Source organism: Thunnus thynnus, chromosome 8 (assembly GCF_963924715.1).
Source record: "Thunnus thynnus chromosome 8, fThuThy2.1, whole genome shotgun sequence".
NCBI classification, from domain to species: domain Eukaryota; kingdom Metazoa; phylum Chordata; class Actinopteri; order Scombriformes; family Scombridae; genus Thunnus; species Thunnus thynnus.
Genome location: NC_089524.1, coordinates 30,734,203 through 30,761,323, shown reverse-complemented (window position 1 = coordinate 30,761,323; position 27,121 = coordinate 30,734,203). Strand labels below are relative to the sequence as shown.

Sequence of the window (27,121 nt, the reverse complement as noted above, 5' to 3'; positions counted from 1 at the left end):
CACAAACACACACGCATGCTCACACACACACACACACACACTTTTAAATGAATCACACGCATCGAGTTGTGGAATTGTGTTGGAAGGTAGATTATTCATGGAGAATCGACTGCAATTTCACGGCTTTCTGGAAATAATTAGTGTGACATTTATTTAGGTTTTATAATTGGTTAAGACTCCAGACTCTCACCTCTAATAAAGTTGTCATTGAACCTTTAATGCTGGCTCCCAGTGACAGCAGGGGAATATTGCAGCCCGGTGCAAGGCGGCCAAATCATTTGGAAGAGGACAATGCAGTCAGGTTTATGGTGCGTGTGTGTGGTTAAGTAAAATGTGGTCCATTCTTCCTCCAAGCCCTAATGAAACTGCCCACCATGAGATGATGAGACAATTTCTCAAAGATTTTTAAAGAGGTCTAACTGAGGTTTCAGTCCATCTAAAAAGCATTAGTTGACAAACGGGAATTTACTCACGTCATTAGAACCAATCTTCTTTTCCTGTCTCTCATCTCTCCTTTCCTTTTCTTTTTTTCTGTCATTCCTCCTCATCCTCGCTGCCTTCATCCCTGTCAACACATTTGTCCTGCCATTTCCTCACACTTCTCTCTGCGCTTCCTGGATTCATCCTTTTCTCCTCCTCAACACACATCTCCCCTCTTCTGTCTCAATTATTTGGTTTATTCACTCCACTCCTCTCTTGTGTTTTCCTACTTCACCTCAATTTTTTACCCCTGGCTGGAAAATAGTAAATATAAGTTTATCTTCATCTCCAGCATTTTCACATCTTTCTTTTTCCATTAGGAAAGAGACCAGAGTGTGTCTTAGTTGCACTAAGACACAAAGGTTACTCTGTTTTCTGGGCACACATACACAGGGCTCACTTATCTCTCTAAATGTTGCACATTGGTTTGTGTCTACAGCGAGGTAGCTGAGTGGTCTCACCAAAGCATCCAGAGTGGATTTTGTCCCTCTCAACACAGATCTTTATCCCTTGTTCCCAGACTATTGACACTTTGCTTATAGATGCAGGTGGAAGTAGACAAGCCGCCATTAATGCGGTAGCACCTCAGCGTATAACACTGTAATGTACTCAACTACATTTTGTCCAGTTTTAACAGATGCATAGACATCTGTCCTGCTCTGTGCTGTTACCAGCTGTTCCAACAAACAACAAACTGAAAGTAAAAGCCACAAGCCTCTGCTCCATGAAATCTATTTCACTTTCATAAATCTGCATTAAATCATCATGTTTCGTTGCATTCTGAACAACATGCCGACAAAGGACCAACAGAGACCGCTAAAGAAAGAGTGATCTGCCTAGATGGGGCCATTTCTTCTGATTATAATGCAAGAAATTGTGGGGTTTGATGATTTAAATCATATGCTAGCAGGTAATTACTGAGCTACTCCAGTAATTTAAAGATCCCCTCATGTATTAAGACATATAAAAATACTCTGCTTGGAACAGCACTGCATGTTTGATATGTTTTTTTTCCACAAAAATGGTATAATTACCAAGTTAAAATCCTTAAAATGGCATCTCCCCCTTCTCTCAGTAAAAATTCCAGAATCTATGAATATGCAAATATATTTCATTTCATACCTTTAACTGCTGGACACAAGATGTCTCCTACCTCACTGTAAAGTTCATTCTCAGTGTTTGTGCACTGGAGTTTTTAAGTTTCAGCATCACACTTGCGTAAGTTTTATACTGGACCACAATAGGCTTTAAAACTAGTTGTGATGTCACAAATCATGCTGGTATTTTCAATGAGCATAGAGAAAGTTTACTCTTTCAGCAGATGAATGTTAAGCCTTCTAGTGTCAAACTCTGCACATACATCATTCTGCACAGTGAAGCTCAAACATTCAACTGTAGGAACAAAAAGAAAAACATATTTCTGTGTGGTAGGGGAATTGAATAGATTTCTCCACACAGTACTTTCAGATCCAGAATATAGAGGTTGCACGGTGGTACATCAACGTTTTATTTCCTCCAAGCCTGTGTCATAATTAACGTTAAACTGAATAACTTCCACATTTACACAGACTACCTTTATCTGTCAGAGGGGACATCTGTCAACTATAATTTCACACAAACATCTCTGCTTCAACTGTCAGTGTAAATGTGTTCAGTTCCACTCTGACACTGCTGTAATAGCGATGGCGCTTGACAGCACAACACATAAATCAGCCGAATATGGCTGATGAAGGCATTTCTTCAGTGTCATGGTTGCAGGGTGAGAAACAAGACTCCTGCATGAATTATTTTGAGATCGAACTTCAGTAACCTAAACTAAATTCATGAATTTGAGGACTGATTATTTGGCAAGAAATAATTACAGCTGCAGTGTAATCTGGCAAGTCGTTTGTTGTGAGATTAAGTGCACATGAATGAGTAGGGGCAAATTTAAAGTGTTTTTCTTTAGGTGACGTTTGCAGCTAAATGGTCAAATACAAGATTCACAGAACCACCAGTTTACCTGCTACCAGTGGATTGAGAAACATAGCAGCAGTTAGGTGAAGTGAGTTTTGAAACAAGACAAAATTGAGTTTAAGCTGTCTAAATCACAGGCTAACTGGCTTTTCAGAAGAGTTTTAGAAAGAGTATGAGAGGACAAACTTAATAAAAAAATGTTTTTTCTGACCCTGCAGCTGTTGGTTTGCGTCTTTGTCTACTCTCTGCAAAACTGATTTCTTCTTTTACATTTCTGCCAACTTCCAGCCATTTGAAGCAGCTGTCAGTGTTTCACTACAGGGAGTTTTGTGCTGTATGTACATCTGAAAGTGAATCACAGGTGCTGGACAACAAGTTAAAGGAGATTAGATATGAAATAAATTAAAGCTGCACTTATATTTTACATTATATTTACATATTCTCATAATTTTTTAAAAATGTCGCAAGTATTGACGAACCCATGGAGAATCGTCAGTTAGAGCTGACAGGGACTGCAGAGCTCTCACCGCTCTCAGCAACCTTCATCTGTTTGAACTATAAAGGACATAATTATGTGCTTAAGTCCCCATGCTGCAGCCCATGAAGTCCTGGCTCGTAAACGTCATGTAAAGCACGAGTGGAAAACTACAGATGTGTAAAACTACAAAACTTTTGATTTCAAATGGACTTTTCAGAGGAGCTCAGTTGGTAGACTGTAGACTGTGGGACTGTCTAAGAACTTTTAAAGTTAATGAACCCATAATGGTTCCTTTCTGCTTTAATTGAATTTTGTCTTTTTCTTTTATGTCATGGTTTGTGCATTTGTCCCTAATCTAAAGTTAGATTTTTATATGTAAATGTAATTTTGTTCCACAGGCTTATTGAGGGAAAACTTCAGCAGCTCCCAACTTGCCAACATGTCCATCACCTGCAGCAGTCACAATCCTCAATAAGACACCATCTAACATCCTCTTCTACTGTTTGTCTTAGATTGAAATGTACATGCATCTTTGCTGTTTTGTCCTGTGTTGTTTGTGTTGGTGTGGAGGATTTAATTACCTTCCCGCAAGACCTTCATCTTGATATTGACTTGACAGAATGAGTCTTACAATTGCTTTTGCTGTTGCAAACATCCTGTTACAGAAGACCTGTGTGTGTTTGTGTGTCTCAGGTGGCTGTGACATTTGCAGTGGGGTCAGAGGTCGGCCTTCAGAGCAGCAGTGACTTCAGTCAGATGGGGAAACCTTTCCTAATGGGCACAGTAGCTCTGGGTGAGAATCAGCTTTGTACTTTCTTCCTTCCTGTCTTCATCTTTTCATCTTCCTGACCTTCTGAATTTCCTCTTTTTCCAGTCCATGCTCCTTCTTTTACAGCACTTCCTTTTTTTTTGGGCCAAGAGTACTGAAGGCCTGTGATGTTGCGCCTGCCACCTATAATTAGATTTGACCACCAGATTTGGAAAACAAATTGTTATGGTCACGGGAAAATGGCCAAAATATAGTGCTCTATTAGAAAATACAATGTGAAAAAGGTGCAGTGATAAGAAATAGCGTTGTGATGGAAATCTTGTCAAACACCCTGAAAATATTACCCTACATCCCACTGACATTCAGTGGGATGTATGGCAATGTACCTTTTTAAAATATGTTGATTGTATGTATGTATTAATAATAAAAAACTGAGGGAAAACGCACACCTATTCCAGTGAGGTGGTTTCTTCTCCTTAGCCTTCATTTGTTGAAATAAATGCATCTGAGTAATGAGTGTGTGGATTTCCTATTTTTTATGAATAAAATATCATAATTACTGAGACAAGATAAATGTTACATCCCGCACATCTAAATAAAAAGTATTGTTCTAGAAAAAGAAAATAAAAACAACTTCATTCAAAACATTTCCTCTAATAATCATTTTGCTTTCATTGTCTATTTGTATTTATGCCCTCCAGAATAAAATTACAAACTTTCTTTTTTTCTTTTTTAGCCAAGAGTGCAACAACATTTAGGACAAGACAGCTACCCCCTTTCAAGTCAAGTCTTATTGTTTGTGGGCACATACTCAAAGTTCTAGCTATCTCACCCACAAGGCAACATCATTAGGACAAAATAAACGCATCACATCCTCAATATCAACATTACAGGAACAACATTTTGACAGTTTTATAAATCTAATCTGAAAAGCATCTGTCTTGTTGGAAGGATCTTAAATAAAAAAAAAGAATATTGAGTCAAAAATCAAGCTACCCCTGCCACCAAGGAAGAGGTATATCAAATATTTCTTCCCAGTAGAATTGAGTTCGTAAGGAATATTAATTAAATCTTACTTAAATATACAGATGTGTGTTTATCACTGTATCTTTGGACAACTTGAACTGAACCTGCCTAAAGTATAGATATATTTAAGATATTTGACTTTTGTTTGTTTGCTTTTGACACAACATCATAAACGTTGATGGGAGGGATTGACAGCGGGTTTTCCTCTTTTCTCCCATTTCTCCTCATCCTCCCTTTTTTCGATATGAGCTGAGACTAGTGGAGAGCAGACAAAAGCAGAATAGCGGAGGCAAGAGGGAGCAGGAAAACAGGAAACATGAAAAGGGGAGATGAAAGGAGAGGAGAAGAGACGAGTACTTGCATTGAAAATTCACCTCACCAGTAATCCCTACAGTTGATGTCATACTTTCTTTTGCATAAAAACATGAATTTTCAGCGTATCAGTCAGTGTACAATCTGTTAAGCCGCACAGACCTAAATAAGGCAACAAAAACTGAAATGAAAACTGATAGAGGTCTGAGATCCGGTCATTGTGTGCATGTGTGTTTTTCTGTGTGCTTTGTCATTCACACCACTAGCAAGTACTTTGGCTTCCTGAAGTCACTGCAACACATCAGCCGTGGCAGCATATTGGGTTATTGCTCTGTTTCATTAGCATTCCTGTGACAGCTCTGACTGTACTTCCTACCAGCTTTCATTACTTCACAGGGTCATTTGAACATGCAAACTGCCAGCGGTGACAGCTGCTTTGCAGTTTGTCATTGCTAGTTGCATAGAACAGCATAGAAAAACTTTAAATCATTTTCCTAAGATTGAAAAAGGATTGTGTTTACCTCAGAATTGCATTCTGGTCAGGTTTCAAAAGCCTCTAACAACATTCAGGCTATGATGGGACGCTAAAACTACTCACTGAAACCCAGACTAATACAGTGCTTTTAGGTTTGTTTGCAGCTTCTTAAAGTAGAGTGAGACAGATTTCAATGCATCTTATGTAGACTGACACCTCAAATACGAATAAATAAAACACCACAATATCAGAACTGACCCCAGTGAACTTTCATTTCAATGAATAACTGACAACTATTAGTACAGACCCAATAAACTGTAAAGTCATTTTAATCAAAACTTAAACCTGCGGTGTGGACCTTTTACATATAAATGAATGTCCATTACATTCAAGCCCTTGCCAAACAAGTTAACACAATGCTGATTAAGCCTATCACGGCCAGATAAATCTGTCTGTATTTCACAATATACAGAATTTTTAAATCTCATGTTGGGAGGGACTTTCCCGCACTGGCTGTTTGAATGCACACCCAGAGACTTCCGCCGGCCAAGCTGGCTAACTTCTAGTTAGTCCTCTGCTAACTTGAATGGGGATAAAATAATTGAATCGTGCAGCTCTTCTAGACTTTCCAAATGTTATTGGACCAAATTTCAGTGAGTGATTGTGTGCGCGTGGTTGGAGAGGAGTATTACCCATAGAGTCCAGTAGAGGGCTCCACCTGTGCTTATAGAACTAGGGTTACAATATCGTAACCTTTGTTCTTTCTAACTCCACACCCCACATTTTTTTCACTTTCAAACTTGTAGTCTGCAGCTCCATCTGATGCTGCCTCAAGTGACATCACTTGAGGCAATTTATCAGATTTCACACAGCTCCCTCTGGAGACACAAACTATTTTCACATATGCAGTAGTACTCTCCAACACCTGGAAACACACTTGTTGTTTTGCAAACTCCAGTCAGATTGTGGATTCAGGCTTCTTAAAAGAAGGCACACAACACCTGTAGACTGGAGATGAAGAAATGGTACAGAGTAGAAAATGTTCTGAAAACTCTTAATTTGTCCATTATATGTAGGCGTTGGACAATCTGACCTAAAATCTGTATATATTCCAATAATTTGTCATATTTACTTTAATGATACAAATTAACAGTAACTTCTCTGTAACTATATGACTGCATTATGTTTTCTCGCTTGTTGGCTCACTTCCGATATGATTCATGATCCACCCACTGGTCGTTTATTTATTGAAAATTGTAATGTGAATACATTTAGATCATTTTTATATTGTTTAGGTAAGAGATTCATAATGTCAATAATTTGATAAAAGAAGTTTATTCTCCAGTCATAGTGTGCCTGAACCATCATGAAGCACATCAAACAGAAACTTGACATTCTGTTCACTGAGGCACCGCGTCATTGTTAGAATCTTGGTTGATTATCATGTTATCACTGTGGTTGGGACTCTACCTAATTATATTGTATATGGACACTAAGAATACACACTGCTGTGCTGCAACAGAGTGAAATAATGTTAGGAGCCATAAAAGAAAGCCTAAGATGGATGTAGCATATGAAGATATCAAAAATCAAATTTGTCTGCATGCAGTAAAATAAAAATGGCAAATATCACACTGTCTGTGGGATTGACTTGTTGTTGCGTTTTGTCTCAACAGGAGGGATTGTAAACGTGATGCCTCTGCTTTTCTCACAGATCTCACACAACAAAACACAGGTAATTCTAGTCTTTCACTACATCCTGCACTGCCTGCTTGTCTGTAGACTCAATGTACTAAATTGAGAAATGGCCTATGAGCCACTGTCTTCACCATCCCTGCTGAGGTTTCCTGCTGGCTGAGTCAGTCTTTATTGTGAAGGCACAAACTTTTTGCAACTTGCACCTCTAAAAAGTGCAATTATTTTGTGAAAGTATATAAAAGTCAGTATTTATCAAAATTAAAAATAACAAAAAAGTAAAATACAGGCAAAAGGTATCCATAACCACATTGTTGACAAATAGGCTGCAACTGTGTCTTCTATATGCATGTTAAAGACATTGATTGTAGGCAAGGACTCTTCCAAACAACCTTAAATTAACAGCATAGAAAGCATTTTATAGAAACACACAGTTTGCCAACACTTATTTAACAAAGAAAATAAGAAGAAGCAAATAACTAGTCAATTAATCAATGAGCCAGTCAAAAAAATTATTAATCTGCAACATTTTTTTATAATCAATAAATCAAAATTTTTCAAGCAAATATGCTGATTTGCTGCAATTTAAAGATGTCACCTTTGACTGTCAGAAACTTTGATGGGCATTTTTCAATATTTTAATTCAATAATAATTGGCAGATTGCATAATGGAAATAATCTTAGCGCTAAAATTAAGACCAAAACTCAAGGTACATTAAATAAAACAACATAATCTGATGATTGAAGAACAAGCCTCTTGAAGACGTGCCTCTTCTGAAGCACTTCCAGTGGACAGCCGTCGGAGACATAACACAACCAAGCCATGTCTGAAGGACATTGTAAGTTAGGCACTGTTTCTGCTTCTAAGACATAGAAGTACCCTGATGTTTATGTCCTCCTGACAAACTGTCACTGACAGCCAGCCTGTGTCTCATTTCTCACTGTCTTTTGTCAGAATAACATACTCTGCCTCATATATAAATAACCACCTACATCTGACTTTGCTAAAACAACTCCAAATGTACATGATTTATATTTTTTGACATCGTTGTCCCCAGTGTCTTTGAAGATGGGTATTTTGCATTAATCACAGATATTTTGCATTAATCATACAGAGACAACGTCAGGCCTAGTCACTGAAAAGCCTTTAAGGGTTCTTTCCAGCACTGTTTAGGTGTGTAAGTGCACAAATGTGTGGATGCAAGTGGTGGGTGCAGCCTGTAGTATTGTATGTGCTGTTAAGAATATATTATTTTTTACTGACTTTCATTGTTATTGTCTCGGGATTATATGATCCTATTGTGTCGTTGTTTAGCAAAATTCTTCTATAACCTTGCCTGAGCTGGTCACATGTATTGTATCTTCTTTCAGATCTTGTGGTTTCGGAGAGCAGTTCTTGGAGGCTTGACAACCTGCACCGTGCTCAACATCCTCTGGTGAGCACATTAATCTCTCACTGTCCTGCTCTTCAAAAATGTTACATATACGATGAAAAAACACTTTAGGCCATACTGTGCAGCCCAAACACATACATAACATTGTTTTATACATTTTGTATCATGGCAGAGGCCTCTCCCCCAGGAGAGCATCTGGTATATTGTCTCCCAGGGTAAGCACCACATGACAGCAGGCTATTTCTGTGAACGATGGCCGCAACCTCTCCCCAAGAAGAAGGTCAGGGATTATGGAGGCAGAAAAATTGGGGGGCGGGGGGGGGGGCGTGAGTTTGTTAAGGCCACAGTAATTATTAGGTTTAAGGTTGTTTCAGCCATCATAGAAAGTGCTTGATTGTTCAATGTGTAAAAATATTTGTTGTTGTCGGTAATGTAGTTTTAATATCAATACTTTATACAATACTTTTGGGAACAGCAGTAGAGGTTGTCTTAAAAGTAAGGTTTTATTGGGTAATTCTATCAGGAATACAAATCTTGCTCACACTAAGAACTGTTGTAACAATAGGACTGTGTATGAAATGTCCATGAGTTAAAAACAGTAGGTAACAGTAGGTGGATTCATGGATAGCAGATGGGCCTGGTTGGGATGAAGACTAAAGTCTGACTAGAGAGTATGACTGGGCTAAAAAGTATCATTTGAGCCAGATGTGCAAATTCAGAAAGTGCAGCTTGTATAAACTGATATGTGACAGACCATGATCCTCTAATCATGAGCCTTGTGGTCAGATGATCACATGTCCTAACATTAATGCTGGACCATCTGGGAGGCAGAGACTGTTGACATCGACTCAGGAGGCAGGACCCTCTGAGAGGTTCAGCAGAGGTTTTAGGAGAGTGGCAGTAACAGCAGCAGCCAGGAGCATTGAGCAAATCTGGTCCAGAGAGAAAGGAGGCCATCTGGCATAACAACCGTCCACAGAGGACTCCAGATGCACCACAGGGCACAGACCATCCAGGACCTCTTGAAACCTATTTTGCAGCTGAAGACTCCGGCAGCTTGATCTGATCGCAGCCACTCTAGTCAATGCTTGTGATCCCATCAGACGCGCCGCAGCATGTTTCAGAAGCATCCCAGAAGTGGCTCCTCGCTCTGCTCTGCTAAACATACGAGCCTAGTCTATTTTTGACGGAAGCCACGTCAAGCTGCACGGATCAGATGAGTCAGGCAGGAAGTCGCACACAGGAAAGACATAGAGCATCTGGTCAATTTTCAAAATAAAACCCTGTGCAGACACCCGATCATATATCATATCACTACATCAACATTACGTTGTAACTGGTGGCACCAGGCCAGAAGTCAACCGGTCAGAGGATATTTGTCACCATGGCCAACGAGAGATTCATCTTGGAAGTGGAAAATTACAAGATTTTATGACTCTACTGCTGCCATGACTGCCCCAGTCCCTGGCTTCCTTTCCAGGTAGAGGGGTAGCTCTCTTCTCTCTGGGTCTGCCGGATCAAAACACATCTGAAACTCCCGGTGGGTTATAACGCTGTGCGGAAGATGGAACAAAACCATGTTACAGCTGGTACGCGATGCAGCCATGCCCAATGGAATCTAGGTGTGAGGCTTAGGGGGAACATTACACCCACCTACACCTACCTGCAACGTTAGTTTATTTGGTTGCACTGTTAACAGATAGACCAGCAGCTCTACTGTTGTATGTCTGATAAAGTAGCACCTCTAATATTGTTTGATGTAGTATTAAACCACATTTGCAGACACCACCAATTAATTATACCATAGAGATCCCCTCCAGACAAATTCAGTATATAAAATACTCTACTTTGAATAATAATTTGTGTCTAATATGGTTTTTCCACAAAAAAGTTCAATTATCTCATCAAAATCCTGAAAATGACATCTCCTCCTTCTCCCTCATTAAAAATTCCAGAATTGATGAATATGTAAATATTGTTCATTTCAAAAGTTTAACTGCTGGATACAAGATGTCTTCTACTTCACTCCACAGTCCATGCTTAGTGTTTGTGCACTGGAGGCTTTAAGTTTCCACATCACACTTGTGTAAGTTGCATACTGGACTGTGACTGGCTCCAAACTAGTTGTGATGTCACAAATCATGCTCATAGATACACTCCTTAAACTCAGATTTTTAGTTAGCACAGAGAAAGTTTCCACTTTGAGCAGATGAATGTGAAAACAACCTTCTATTGTCAAACTTTATAAATAAATTTGACTTGACTTTGACTTGGTGTACTTCACTTCAGCTTCTGGCAAAACAACTTACAGCAGCTCCACACAATAAGTCTCTCTCCTCTGGGATACTTCTCTGAGATTTATGAGCTTCAGGCTGCATTTTTTTGTTTTGTGTCCAACCTACACACCGGATTCTGAAAGCAGTGTTGTGTGGCAAAGCAATACTCTTTAATGGCAGGTTTTTTCACAGGGGAGCTCCATTTATTGATTCATGATAACATTTCAGTTTTCTCAGTGCTCAGTAAACAGGCCTCACTTTATCCCACCACTTATACAGAGGCCCTTTGGTCAACACGATCACTGCAAAACCCAAAATCAACTTTTGCTTTTTTTTCCTTTCATTGTTTAGTAAATGTATAGTAAGAAAATATGAGTCTTATTGTCAACAGAGTGTTCTATTTTACATGGCATTTGCCTTTTAACCTGGCTCTGTGTTTAACCCCACATCCTTGTGGATCCATACATCAAAAATTGCATAATGCACCATCATGAAAGGTGGGGTGCCATAGCCACTGCATCCCCCTTCATTAATTGTTTAGGATGGCTTTGTTCATTCAACACACCACCCAGCAAGAACCTCTCATGCTGTGGTCTCCTGGCTATTGCAGATCCTCATCAGGCATGATGCTTGTACTTGAGGCCACATCATACATACCTCATATACACATCATATGCCCAGGTTTTAAAATCAGCCATATCAGGCCCTCTGAATGATCTGGCATATGCAGCACCAGGATTACTATGCTCATGCTGATCATCCCAGTGAACTCTTAGACAAAATTTCAAAAAACAGTAATTTATGTGGAAGTGCTGGATTCACTCCTGGAGGCAAAGTGAATTCATGTTCATTTTCAGTGAACTTTGACACACAAATTTGTGCTGTTGAGCGCTGGTGTAACAAAAATAGAGGAAGCTATCATATTAGCTATGTCTCACCATTCAGTTTTTTACAAGCTTGGTCTGAGATACATCATCAAGAGCTTTCTTCTTTGTATCAAAAACTAAGCACAACAAATGGTAGCCATGGCATGACCCACAGTAGTCATTACCTCACCAAGCTTCCAGGACCAGGTATTTTGTAAAGAAGCACAAATCAGTTTTGTTTGTGCCATTGTCTGTTGTGACTGGGCTTACTAAACTCTGTGTGAGCTTTGTCAGAATGTCTGACAAGTGAAGAAAAGGACAGCAAAGTGGTGGAATACCTATAACAAGAATTATCTCCTATCTCTGATAGCCCTGTTGACGATGGTCTCATTGTGTTGCTCCTGACTGTCGCTTAAAGCCTCCACAATAGAAGAGAGAATTACAGAAGATTGAGCTTATGTGTTGTGCAGCAGGGCAGTTTGGTAAACTGTCTGGTGCTGTTGCCACAGCCATTGAAAGAGTCACAACTCTTGCCATGTTTGGCAAGTTTGGCTAAGAATCGTCACCCTTCAGTGTTGTGACAGGGAAGTGTTGCAGGGAACTCTTCTCTGTGCTTCTTTGCCTGACACCTATGAGACATTCAAGCAGCTAAAAGAGAAGTGAGTAAGGCTGCAGCTCCCCACGGCCACAAACCTACCAGCCATCCCTGACCAGCTGTTGTCAGCCAAGAAAATTTCAGCCCTCAAGAGAAAGAAGAAAAGTTCTTTCATCTTCCCAGTAAGAAATGTCCTCTGCTGCACAGTCCTCATTCTTCTTCCTGGCAAATGCATTTTCCACTGAGGAGATGGGACCAGCTACCATCTTACTCTGTCCCTCTAGGCAGCAGACCAAGACATGCTGCCATCACTTAGTACTGTGTGGCTGTGTAGCCTCTCCATGGTAAATCCATCTGAGGCTAACCACTCTCTTATGATGGGCTTCAAAGAAGGACATTCAGGAAAATCTGCATGTTTTGCTGGTAGCTCCCAATCAATGGATGCCCCTCAGTGGAATTGATCTCCGCAGAGATTGACCCTTCAGCAGGCTTTATCTACTGTTGGTGTCAGGGTGTCTCTAAAGCTCTGTTGGGAATTCTAGTTGAAAGTCTACCATTTTCACCATTAGTCTGTACATTGCCCCATTTTCAAGTAGGTATTATCCACAATTACACATTTGCCTCTTCTTCAGTCAGTGCTTAGCATCACTAAAAGGACCCTGTATTGCATTTTCAAGAGACTTTGGTAAGTTAGGATGTAGACCAAAGTGGAACAGTTTGTCTTCTTGAGTTTGCAGAGTCTCATTGTTTGGGTTGTCTGCCATCCAACGTCAGCATTTTACAGTATACCTTATAGGAAACTCCTCTAACAATGCGACCCATCCTTGTGATCTGTTGGTTCCACACAGCAAGTCTATACGGCCATGGTAGTGAAGCCTGTGTGAAATACAACTACCATTATTTGTTATAATTCTAGTCCTTTGAACATAGACAGAGCCCTCTAATTCTGCTGCTCTGCCACTACACTAGGCACTGAACTTGAGTGGATGCAGCACACTCCCTTTTTGGGTCCACTTCAAACAAAGTACTTCAATTATAGAACAGTATTTGAAACCCCCTTCTCCTCATACCCTTCTGATTGTGGAACTGGGGCTGCAATTTCTGTAACTTTTCAAAATTGGCAATCTGACAGGCACACCCACTTCATGCAGCAATTGGTCAGGTGTGCAGAAGTAAAAAAGCAGGCAGGATTTGAATTTCATACTCACTCTCTTTTCCTTCCTCACTACCATCACACTATTCATATGTAAAAACAATTAAACTCCATGAATACATTTGAGGAGAGAATGAAAGTGTAACGTGATCCCCATTCGAATGATTATTGTGTTGCTCTTTCCGGATACACCATTTTAATTTAATTTCCTCCTTATTTCATAGACATCATTGAGATCCGGGTAAATTATGGCCACAAATTTACTACTACAGTATGTGATGTTTTCAAGAGTATAAGGGTGTAGAACCTATTTAAAGCAAATAAAAATAAAGCATGTAGTCATTCATGTCATTCTTTTCATCAAAACCTTTTATATCATCAGAGAGTTAATATATTAATATAAATATTACCTTTATTTAAATTTTAAAATCAAAGCCATAATAAAATAACTGAACTCAGAAGTTCATGTAATGGATTTGACTTGACACAAGTTGTTCTTCACAAAGACTACAGTTTGGCACTGTTTGTTATAAGTTGACTGAAATCAACAGAACTGACACTTTACAGATGCAAATCCTCTCTCACCCATTGCTTTGTCTCACCACTCTCTCTTATCACACTACTTCTTTTTGGGGTCCCTGTTCCTGCTTGATGCCCTGGTAAGCAATTTCCTTTGCCTCCATTTTTCAGACCATAATTTTGATTGATAATTATCGTTGGGGACATAATTCTGTTGAGCCACCCAGCAGAATGAAAGACTAGTAGAATAAAATAGAAATGGTGTGTTGTTGGGTGCATTCAGGCGTAGCCACAACAAATGAATGGATAAATCTCTCAGAGCTGCACGGTGCACAGCCGACTCAAAGAGACCAACAGTCAATGCCGCACAAAGAGGAGAAAACTTGCTTGTCCGTGACTTGCTTTCTCTCTCCATGCAGTCTAACTTTATGGCCTCTGGTTTTCAACAAAGAACTTGTGATTCATCCTTTATTTCCCAGCCTGCTGTGTTTGTTTTTTGAAAACCTTCAAAGACTAGCTGTACCCTAAAGGATTATCAGGCTGATTTCCACAATACTTAAACACCTTGACAATCCAAGGGGAAATCCCCAGCTGAGGCTCGGTTGGGACTGTTGGTCAGCCATGATCATCTCTTATAATACATGTATCCAAGCTGCCTATTTTATACATTTGACATAGCAGACAATCTCCTTTGTGTAATCCATTGTGAACATCTACAGATGAGATCCCAAACCACTGTGAAATCTTACATTATGTATGTGAAGCAATGAGTCTAGTTGAGATTTTGACCTTGGGAATAGTAGTTAACTAAACAATCTCTCCACAAGGTCCATTCAGTAGCCATCCTAGATTGTTTGATCATATCACACAATCTTCAGATTGAATTTTGTCCAGTTTTTTTAGGGAAATGTGGATGTTCAAATTTTCATTTTTGTGAGCATTTAAAATACTTTTCATCAATGTTGGCCTAAACATCTAGATTGAAGGCCCTATTTTCCCACAGGCACAAGGCCCTCACTGGTTCAAACAAAGTCTTTATGCAATTTTCACAAGGGCACCAAAGGAGCACACTTGTGCCGACACATAATTAAAGAAAGATTCTTAACAATAATATAATCCACATGAGCCTAATCCAGTGATCCAGAGTTCAGAAATATGTTCTGTCAGATGAGTGAGTTTCCCACAACAACTTGTAGAATGTCATGTTTAATAAACAGCTGTAGTCATCACATAGCGCCAGGAATGATATATGTGTTTCATCTACAGTCTCTCATTTGAGAGAGGGACTGTACATTAGTTTAGCAAAGGATGGCACAGCAGAGGAAATTTCATTAATTATTTAAATCTTGCAAAACTGTTACTCACAGATTCCAAGTTTAACAATAAAATAATTTGAAGCAACGCAGCTGTCCTCAGGATGTGTCCTGAGCTCAATCAAATCTGTCAATCTGACAGTTTTATTAAATAAATGTTTGAACTCAGTTTAGAGAATCAAAATATTTTTTCTGTCACATCACAAGGATTAAATGAGTTTTCAGTTTTTCCACTTACAGTCAAGTCTCAAAATATTTGCAGTTGTCAGTTCTGGAAATGGACGTGTATCCATATAATCAGGGTAACCCTTCCTTTTACAGTTCCTTAATTACTTAATATTTACCCAGTAAATATATGGTGAATTATAGTATATTATTGGGTAATTAATCCTGGTAATAAGTAGGCAAATACGGAGAAACTACAGCTGAAACACTAAGAAAAACCTCCACTATTACCCATCAACTCAACTAAGTACCATGTAGTTGTGACCAGTTTAGGTTAGTAATAGCTCAGATATAATTGCACACTTGCTAGGAAAGTAGGCAACCAATTGTCAAATTACAATTGTAGTTATCCAAGGTTTATGTTGGTAACAGCCCAAGTTTAATTATATAGTATCTACAAATTAAGATAGTACTTTCCAATTAATTAGTTTTTCTTACATAGTTATTGTTCATGGCTACACCCATTTATAAAAGGTCTATTAGATTTATCTTATACTTACCTGGTAACAACCTCCACAGGAACAGTTTTCTTCTACTGTCATCTTAAATACTGGGTATGTTCTTGTAGATGTTTTTAGAATTTGCTCAGTAAGTAAGCTGAAACTGTACTGTAAAAGGAAGCCTTGTTTGTTTCCATGGTATTACAGTGTTCTTACCATATCCTTTGTAATAGATTATTCCATTGGCTGTGCTGTTAACAGGTACCATATATGTTTCACAACATCACTAAGTAAAATATGGCAATTTACTCAGCAAGTAAGCTGAAACTGTACTGTAAAAGGAAGCCTTGTTTGTTTCCGTGGTATTACCCAGCTCTTTCTATATAATTCTATATATAAATGTTTTGACAGATGTGTTTAATTTAAGGATAGTGTAGTGTAGTAAAACACACTCTTAACTTCATTCCTGTACAGCAAATCTTTTGAATTTTAATTAGACCCCATGCATGAGTATATCTTTCCAGTGACTGCTGAGCCAGTTTAAAGCTAGATTATATTTTTCAGACTGATGGTCTGACAGCCAAAAAATGATGATGCCATATGAATATTGCACATTAAAGACATGTAGTTTACAGTTGGTAGGTCATATTTATTAGAGAGACTGGAGAGGTTCAGAGACAGCGAAAGGTATCACCTGCACAAAACTGTATAAGCAACTTGTGAATGTAAATGTGTTCTCAGCAATCAGGCATCCTGACATGACGACATTTCTGGTAACACATTAAAACATGTTTTTATATGGCATTTGTTTGGTAATAGTGGGATGAATCCATCATGTTACTTTAGAAGAACAGCACAATTTGAAATTGCCAGCCAATTGAAACACAAAATTGTTGGATTGAATTTATGGCTGTCCAAAAACAAAACTGCTGACACAATACTTCAAAAGTATCCAGGAGTTCTGAATGGGTTTCTTGGGCCCATTGGAAAATAAGATTAATTTGACAGATTAATTATAGTATTACCTTTGCTTGTCTCATTAATTTTCCTATAAAATGGATTGTTAGCAGATATGTTCAGTTAACACACTTTTTTTTATTTGTAGCAATGACCTTCAACCTTTGCAGACTGACATAAAACATAATGACTTAAAGTTGCAATCGACATAACAGACAGTTATATAACATACTGTAGATTATGAGGTTATAAATTTAACAGGAGAGGACCCCTGTAGCAATGTGAAAGAATCAACTAAATGTAACAATGAAATTACCAAAGACAACATCTATTTCAAATGTTTTAAATAAATTATGCAGACACATTTGTAGAGAAGGCAGCAATCCTTTAAAGTCTGTATTGAGGACAAGTGCTAGTTCACTTTACATTCACTCCATCTACAAAGACAGGCATCTTTTGTATAAACCAAACTCTCAGGGAAAATATGTTACGGAGATCACTTGTATTTGATGCTTGCTTGATAATAAGCTAGCTTTTTTTACACATGATTTGATGCAAATGTAATGTATTCTTCAGGGAATTATTCCAGCATGAAAACGTGATGTTTTCACAAAGTAAACTCTGGGTTGTGTAAAATGGATTTGTGTTCATACTGCTGTTATGTTTTATGATAATAACTTTAGGTCATACCCAACTACATAATGGCACAAACACATAAATAAGGGTCTGACTAAGGCACAGAGGTATTTACTACAGCAAATGGTACATATAATAATACACTGTTTTTTAAATTATTTATTTTAAGCTTCACAACTGTGTTTTACATTAAAACTTAAAAAGACAAAGGGTTAAAGCAAATTCACATGAGAGAAAAAAGACCTAAAACGTAAAGCATTTATTGTATCCACTATTTGAGCAAACCACTAAACTTATACAGCCATTTTATTTAGCAGAATAGGCTTTGCTCTTGAGGTTGCTCCCTAAAGAATCCTTGCTGCAGTGACAGATTCAGCAGGGAGCACAACAAACCTCTGGAGCCATACAGCACTGAATCCAGCAGACACACAGCACTGAGAGATGGTGTACACATGGTGTACAAGGAAATAGATGCCAATGTCAAGTATGGCAAAGGCAAACTAGAACAGGAGGAGGCTGTGGTGTTGGAGGGAGTAAATCATCATCACAATGGACAGTAGTGCCCAGATGTTGGGTGTAACAGTATAACCACATGCAGCAGTGTTATGTTTGGAGTGAAATCACCACCAAGAGTGAGACCATGTCTGTTTCTAAAGATCGACTCATTTTGTGATTCATTGCTCTGCCAGAACTAAGGGGATGATTCATCTCAGCTTGGTCTTGCTAATGAATGTGTAATTAATTCATGGTGGCCCATGTGAGGTTTTACAAGAAGTAAGTCTCTGTTTCCATGTCACGCTTGGGGGGGTTTCATCCTCTGAAAGGGCAGCCAGGCTTGGAAGTAAGAGTGCCATGCATCCAATGTCATGCAGTTTATTAAAAATGAACGGCACATTATCAAAGATTCTACATTACCTGCAGTGAGCACAACCCTTTCAGTGAAGATAACTGTTGCGTTAAGCAAGTTGTTCGGTGTCTTTAACAATCTCAGAATTAAAAAAAGTGCCCTGGTGTAACTGAAAGGCAGTGAAATTCCTCACAGAAATTATGTATGTTTTTGAAGGACTGAATATCATAGTCTAACAGTAAACAGTCCTCACCAAAAGTTTACAAAGATTAGTCTAATTGGCATGGTGGCAGTGGGTAGCACTGTCGCCTCAGAGCAAGAGGATTCTGGGTTAAAAGCCTTTCTGTGTGGAGTTTGTATGTTTTCCCCATGCCTGCATGGGTTTCCTCTGGGTGCTCTAGCTTCCTCCCACACACCAAAAGTTAGATTAATTCAGCTAATGGATGGATAGTCTCATTGGGGATTTTTTTTCAAAGAACAGCCCCCCTCCACCTTCCCTACACTTGGTACTTTCATCCATAAAAGGAGTCCATATAGCATTTAGTTTGGCAGTTCTGTGGTCTAAACAAGAATGAATAGGTGAATAGGTAATCAGCTTAAATTAAACAATCCAAAATGTGTATGACTTTGTTCTAACACTGCAAACAAACAGCATTTTAATATTATTGTCACTATGACTTAAAAACCATTTTCAATTAGTGCACATTACCAAACAACACTTCAGTGCCAGCTACATGTAGATGTTAAAGCTGCTGTAGATATTGGCAAACTATTGCCTGTTAGCACATCCAACAAGCACTCATTATCCTTCATTTGGAGTCTCGTTTCTGGCCACCTGGTGAATGCAGGTCCACTTTTCACTCTTCTTGTAGCTCTGTTTTGGTCTCTACAGTATTTCTGAGAAAAATGTTTGGCTCTTGAGCAGCTAAATGCTCCTCTATGTTCACAGTTAGTTTCTGACTTTGTGTGCTGTCTGGTGCTGGGCAGGGAGTGTATAGTGGGGTTTGTCAGAGATTTTTTTTTTTCTAAAAACAGCTGCCTGTCGCAGCCCAGAAACAAGCTTGATGAGAGTTGTGAGACTGAACAAAAACAGTAAACTTGTGGACTGTAAAACTAAAACAATTAGCTCAAAGATGCTGTAAAGCTTTGTAGAGATGAGGGGAACTGCAGAAGCTGGTGATAATTCTCTATGGGTTCATCACTACAAGTGACACTTTTGACATTATATGTAGTGATTTGATCCATTGTTAACATAAAAAATATTTAATAGTGCAGCATTGGGAGAAGTGGCAGTGGTGGCTAAGCAGATTATGAGTGTTTTACTGTAGATTAGAGGGCATGCTATATCATTGTGACATTAGCCAGTAAGCACCGGATGTCTTTCTACTGAGAACCTGAAGCTTGCTCTTGATACCCTAGTACCAATTAATTTCAAAAAAAATTCTAGAGATCTATCTTTTGTTTTTGTTCCTTGCACATCATGAAACTTATTCAATCGTTCCTCTTCCACCCAAAAGATATAGATAAAATCAGATGAACCGTGTGACTACATATCTTGGAAAAATGTGAAATTGCTTGTTGTGTCATCTAATGGATCATGATACTGTATCTTCATGTGAGCACAGAATAGCTATTAATGCTATTACTACTGCCTTATTGGCAGCTCTTTATTTTCAGTCTACGTAGATAAGTCTCCATTTCTTAACCAATTAAAAAAAGTAACCATTTAGGAGCTCCTATATGGCTTAGCTTTATAGTGAAACTCTCAAATTTATCCCCAAGATCTTATTAGGTCAGACACCGCTATAACAAAAATATTCCAAAATGTGGTTCTGTGATAAGGCATCACCAGTGGCTGTGAATATATAGTACAGTATATACTTTACAGTAATTGTTTTAATAACCGGCTGTAGTATATTAAATTGTAGAATATTTGATCGGCATATTTTGTCCCATGTCAGTTATTGTTATGCAAACCTGATGTGGATACAGTCAGTGATAGAGAGGATACTGACTTGTAGTGAAAATCACCTGGAACAGGCATATGAACAGCTGCATAACATGTGTGGAGGTACTGATGGTGAGTTACTAAGTGACATCTTGTTTATTCATGTGGTAATTTAGATCATTTAAATCTGTCATGAATTCTCTCTCTCTGTGTGCTTCAGGTGCTGGGCAGTGCTGGAAATTGTCCCTCAGACGTCGTTACCGGAGAGGCGGACGGTAGAAGAGATGACAACCCAGCAACCCAGCAGCCTGTCTGATCCTCATTCGTCAGTCTCCCCTCTGCTGTACTCCAACATCTCACTAGAGGAGTGAGTCTTTACTCTGGATGCTTTCCTCTCCTGTTTTGTGCCTTTCATTAGAACCAACAGTCCTCTGGCTACAGGCCTACTTTTGAATCCTCTAAGTTATTGCCTGGACATATTCTCTGACAGTAAAGTCACCTACAGCTGCATTCTTTAGTCTGCATTCAGTGGGCATTTTTTGTTTTTAATTTGTCACAACAGATGAACCAGGATTTATCACATAAGTGGCTTGTTTGATTCGTAGTAACCTGGCTTCAGTCTTACTGGGAATCTAAACTGTGTGAATATTTTCTGGTTCCTTTAGTCTTGATAGTAAAGTGAATATCTTTGGGTTGTGGACAAAAAAGACATTTGAAGATGTCACCTTGGATTAATCAATAATGAAAATAATCCTTAGTTGCAGCCCTACGTGAGTGCCCTGTACTCACCATGCAGCCATCACTGACCTCAGAACCAGCTGTCTGTCAAAGAGACTTCTAAAAATGCTCTCTATGTGAACTGGTCTTTAAAGTCCAAAAAATCACATTTCAGAACCTTTAACTGTAGCTGAGCATGATGGACCTTACTGTAATCCATGTCGTAATTGTCCTTCTCCAGTGATCAGCTGTTAGTAGTTAGCTAGTATGCACAATAGCTTGTCTTTTAGGATTGTCACCTGTAGTGGGTATGGATTATGTTTTAATGAACCATGCCATCATTCTTTTAACTGAGGGCCAATGACTGTTTTACTATAAATATCTTAATGTAGTTATTTGGTGCTGAAGTTCAAATGGCATTACTATCACCTGAACAAATGAACTAAAACTAAGGAGTAAATACTCCAGAGGTCACATAAACCACCTCATGCTTGATGAGAGCGAACCCTTGCACGATCTTGGGCCGAGCCAAACCATTAATACTGGATCACGCAGACCACAATTTCAAGGCAATTCAATAGAAAATCCTAAGAACATTCTAAGAACTGATTTACACTCTTTTGTTAATCAACCAGTCTTCAGTCACTATATAATTGTGACAGTATAATTGTTTGCATTTTCTGATGTATCTAAAGGCCACACCTTAAAAATACAGAACAAGAGTTTATCAAAGCAACTATCCAAATTGTCCCCTGTGACCTGTATTATGAGTCATTGTCAAATAACATCCATCAATTTTCGGTCACTCCTTAAATAATTTGGCAGGCATGGAGCTCATTTTGAAATTACGTTGTCCACTTCCATTCTGAGCTCCTAAAAACAGCACCAGATTTCCATTTCTGTTAGCTTTTTGTCATCAGAATTATACAGTGTGCTATTCCGTTGACACTCAAAGGTGACAGTGATGATACATCAGCAGAGATTTGTGTGAATGTGCACAATTAACAGCCTTGTACTGAATATGTAATTATTTCAAAGCATCTTTGAATTGGAATAGCTCCCTGGCTCAGGCCTTCCCTTTCCATTAAAACCTCCTTCATTTCACTGATTTGCAGAACAACCATTTTTCATTCTGATTGCTTGGCATGAATTTTTATTTCTGTGTTATTCTTTTACTCCCCCCTACCCATCACTGTTCATTGTTCATCTCTTTAAAAAGCAGAGCTGCTGTGACCCACATGGCTAAAACAACCTCAGGAACAGGTACTCTCTTCTCCCTGCTTGGCAGAGCTGTGGCTTTCATAGACCAACATTGCCCCCTAGTGGAAAATGTATATTTTTATGATTTTCTTTAAAAAAAAAAAAAAAAAAAAAGCATCTTTTAGCAGCGCATGGTTGTTAAACCATTTCAAATCCCAATCCTCTTACCTTGTTTTCCTCATGTGTTGAGTCCTTTCAAGCAGCTATGTGCTTTTAAAGCCATGTCAGGATGAAGGGGGTAATAACAAATATAAAAGTGAGGATGGGGGATACTCCAGCATCTCAGATGGCTTTGTGTGTTCTGTTACTGGGATCAGAAACAACAGTTTGCTTTTAGACAAGTTGCAGTTTGAAAAACACTTGGGATTTCTGGGGAATGTTACTCCTCAGGTAAAGGTGATTGGAGAGCAATTTAAGGTCTGGAAAAGTTTGGGAGTTGCAAAGGTATAAAAATATCTGGAGTACATCTGCTGTGTTAGGCTGTAAGAGTTTGGTCCAGGGGGCTCATTTATCGAAGCATGAGTGAAACAAGCTGTAAATGTTTGAGTAGAAACAGTTCATACAAACAAGAAAATAGGTATTCATCAAACATGTGTTTTTCAGTATGAATAATGTTATTTCTTACCTGATCTACATCCATCTGCTTGTGCATGCACACCCAACAGAATGCCATATATGGTCAGCCACATCCCTTTGAAAGTCCTACTAACTTCAATGTAGGGTGTCTTCCTCTCCACATGTGTCTTCCAAGACATATCATAACTGTACAGACAAAGAAAAGAACTTTACTACTGCACCATGTCAGTCTCCATTTTGTTTACATCTGCTTCCCTATGAGATCATGTGAGGTGGTCCATTGCTCCCTCTGGCACAATAATCTTAACAATATCCTGTAGTGTGTGATGTGCCATTATTTTCAAATCTTGTAGTGTGTGCTTATTTGAGATTAGAGAGAATATCTGTGAAGTTTCTCCTTATGTGCGTAATGCAACCTGATTTCAAAATTGTTTTGGATTTTAAAACTCCTGTAGTCTGAGCTCAGCTGTAGTTAAAAAATTAAAACAAATGGTATTGAAATATTATTTCATTATTAATGTCCTCTGGGACGATAGATGACAATCTTTAAATTATGCTTTCATGGTTGGCAGAGTTGCTTTTTGTACCTGTAATTTAGGGAGTGGGTTACCCAGGATTACACTCATGCATCAAAAGGTTTTTGGTAAATCTCAAGAACAAGCAGAAATTGATAAATCCGATTCTGTGCGTAGAAATTAGGGTACACATACAGTAATAATTGAGGCCCCAGGTCAGGTTTATGAGCAGAATACATATCAGAATAAGTGAAGTTGTCATCCATACCAGAGAGGTCCGAGACCAAGTCAACACCTGGGCAGTTTGAGGACTATTAGACAAGGATATATAGTATGTCCCAAAATGTAATTATTTAAGATGTAGATGTAGATCTACCTTTAAGAATTTTCCATAATAGACAATAGCTTTCAACCTCATCCTTGATCGTTAAAACATAAAAATATTTAAAAAAATGTAATGGCTGGTACAATGTTCAGTCAACATCCTAATTAGGATAGAGAGGCTGAAATCATCAGATATGTGATCCAGACTTTTAGTTCTACACCTGACTGCATGTTAGTAGTCCTACTTTCAGCTGTCACACATAATAATCATGCAAATTTACAGCCACTCCTGGATAAAATTTGTGCGTTTGTTGCATTCTAAATGACATGTCAACACAATTTCACCAAATATTTGTTTAATTAAAAAAATGTGTGAATTTGGCATTGGCAAATACTTAGTGACACCTCCTTTGGCAATAATCACAGCTAGTAAACATTTCTTGTCGCTAGTCTTTATTTTTTTCCGTACGAATCATCTTTTTTACTTCTATTATTATAATATAATAATAGGAACATAATTGGCATCATGTTTCCTGGGATGGCGTTCTCTCACCTCAGAGTCATGCATTGTTTCAGTCATGGCAAGACATCACTGAATCTAGTGTGGTAAGTGGATCAACGCAGAGGCAGAAGAGAGGAAATACTTCAGTAACTTACACAGAGGAGAAATTTGCAGTGAACGCTCAGCTGCTCACTTTTATATGTTAAAAATACAAACCAAAGAAAGACAGAAAAGAGTGATATCGTCATGAAGAGATTAAGACACTCAAGATGCTCCTGCAAGAAATACTTCATGGACAGGAAAGGAATACCGGGAGCCAAATGTGTCAATTCTAATAATAATCACCACAGTACTTACTAGATTAGTCCATCAGTCTGTGTTGTTATAAACTGTAGAGCTGTAGAGAAAACTACATTCAAATCTGAATTTAAACTAGGTGTGACAACTGGCTTTGACAGCAGAGTGCACATGGCATCTCTCGTAGCTTCACTTCCAACATTAGACCATGAAAACATGCCCCACTCTCCTCTTTCCAGTCCTGCGAGAGCTGTAAAGTTATCCTTGTTCACCAGGATGGATGAGGACGAGCCTTGCATGCTTTAATTCAGATCAGTACAGAAGTCAAATGTTCCAGTACTCTGCACAGTCTGAGAGATGTGCCGCTAAAAGCTCTTCTCAGAGGTCAAACAGCAGCAGCTTGCCCTGAGGCAGCCAGCTGTCAGCAGACTACAGCAACAGGTGCATGAGTTCCCAGCCTGTTTCCATGCATATTTCTGTCAAAAGCTGAAATTAAAGGACAGGTTCACAATTTTTCAAGTCTGTCCTAAAACAGTAGTCGGGTGCTCATATGAATCATCATTCAGTCATCATTTAACTGTGTGTGTGTCTACCCTAACATAAGCCTCTAACATGAGCATGTCTAGCTAACTAGCTTGTTATCTACAGTAGTAACGCTGGTTATCAGGTCAAACAATCAAGAGTCGACAGTTTGCACGAGCCAGAGTGCAAAATTAAGAGCAGCACATCCTTCAAAGAAGCTAACTGGGATCTTACAAACTACTTACATGATTTTAGGGGTTCATCCATTTTAACTTGGACAAACTCAACCGTTTGTCTTCATCCTCAAAATCTCTTCTCAAGTAAAAGTATTGTTTGAAAATACTAACAATAAAGCATAAACCTAAAAATTAAAAGACATTTTAAAAATGTCTTATATTACTATTTTATAATATTGCACCAAAATACTAAGGCTAACTGACTTTACACTGCAATACAAGAACAATGCTGCTCCTTTATTGTCATGTCCACATGAATCATCAACTGGTGAGGATGCTGACTATTTGCTTTAAGCTTTAGCTTCAGATCTTTTTTACATATTTACAAGGCTCTGATTTCATGTACATAGCCATGAAATGCAAATGCCTTTTACAGGTTTCTGATTTTCATAGTCAGGTGGAGATGGAGTATTTAACCAACCCACAGAGTTAATGTTAGTTAGATAGCTATGGCTAATAAAATCTGCCAGGGATTTTTGGCATTTCAGCCAGGAATCCTGCTTTTGTCTACTCTTATCTGAAATCACTATTAGTTTCACAAAATTACAACACAGTTTTAGTAGCCTGCATTATAAACTGCATTATGTGAAGTGCTTACAATTTAATCACAATCGATTAATCTCACAGAAGGCAGTAACTGAACGTTTCCACACACATACACTGTTGAAATATGATAATGATGCTATTTTGGAACTTTCCTCACATTTTTTTAGATATTTTAAATCTGTCCCAATCTGTTGTGAGAAAGTAGATTTTTTTCCATCATTTCTGAAGCTTTCTTCCTTCCACAACATTTGCTCAAGTCCAGCAACGTAGCTCACCCCTGACTGTATGAAGCCTATTAGCTTTGGCAATTTGAAACACCAAAAATGAGGCACACAGTGCTGTTTCTATGCTTGTGCGTGTCTTTTTAATTAGTTTCGTCTTGCTGGTCCCCTTCATCTGACAGCATGTCACAACCAAGAGTATAAAAACTACCAGCTAAGCAGCTGCCATAGTACAGCAATGGAAGAGAGGAAGAAAGTGAAATGGAAAGGAAGGAGGGACAAGAAGATATTAGAAAGTGAAGCACATGTACTTTGCATTATGCAGTACAGTAACTGTCACTGTCTTGCTATTCCCCTACTAGAGTTGGGCGATATGTCAAAATTTTCTTACCGGCCACCGTCAGCCCAATAACCGGCAATCGCTGATATATTTGTGCCGGTGGATGTGCAGCCAGTGCGGGGGGGGGGGGCAGGGTCCCTATAGAGGACATCGCCATTTTCAGCTAATGCAATCATGAAAGAGCTTGTTGCGAAAAAGAACACAAAAATCCCCTATCTGGGATTATTTTGGTTTGGTAGCACTTATTCACCAACAAATAGCCTAGACTGTACACACATTGGACTGCCACTGTGCACTGCTGCTATAGCTACAGCTATCTGGCTAATTTAATACTCTCTGTTCCACTAGCGCAACATTTCTCCATTCTCTCTATAGAAGCAACTGAAATGAGAATAGCTGGTCCGCCTTAAAGGTCAGTCCAGCTTAAGTGAGCCTGATCAGTGTCCAGACCGTATTTGGGAAGCACAGGGGAGACTTTGTGTTGCTGACTTTGGGGCTAACCCCCTTCATTTTAATCAGCAGGTGGCAAGCAAGACATGGGAACTTTGCTTGGGTCTTAAGGAGTTGTAGCATTTATTCCCTGACAAATAGCCTAAACAGTACACACACTGCACTGCTACGTTCACAGTTATACTGCTAACCTTATACTCTCTGGTCGCCGGCCTCATTGTCACACACATGCTCCCTCTTGACCACACACTCACA

At 38.8% G+C, this 27,121-nt stretch overlaps 1 protein-coding gene across 2 annotated transcripts in view; it reads left to right on the top strand.

The window, feature by feature from the left end:
- The window catches only part of si:ch211-51h4.2 (uncharacterized), an 87,121-nt gene that overhangs the window by 43,224 nt on the left and 16,776 nt on the right, over nt 1-27,121 (top strand). For both annotated transcript variants that reach the window (XM_067597942.1, XM_067597941.1), the window contains 4 exons: nt 3,608-3,707; nt 7,173-7,231; nt 8,563-8,627; nt 20,581-20,727. In XM_067597942.1, coding sequence (XP_067454043.1) covers nt 3,608-3,707; nt 7,173-7,231; nt 8,563-8,627; nt 20,581-20,727 — 371 coding nt within the window. The remainder of the gene's footprint in view (nt 1-3,607; nt 3,708-7,172; nt 7,232-8,562; nt 8,628-20,580; nt 20,728-27,121) is intronic.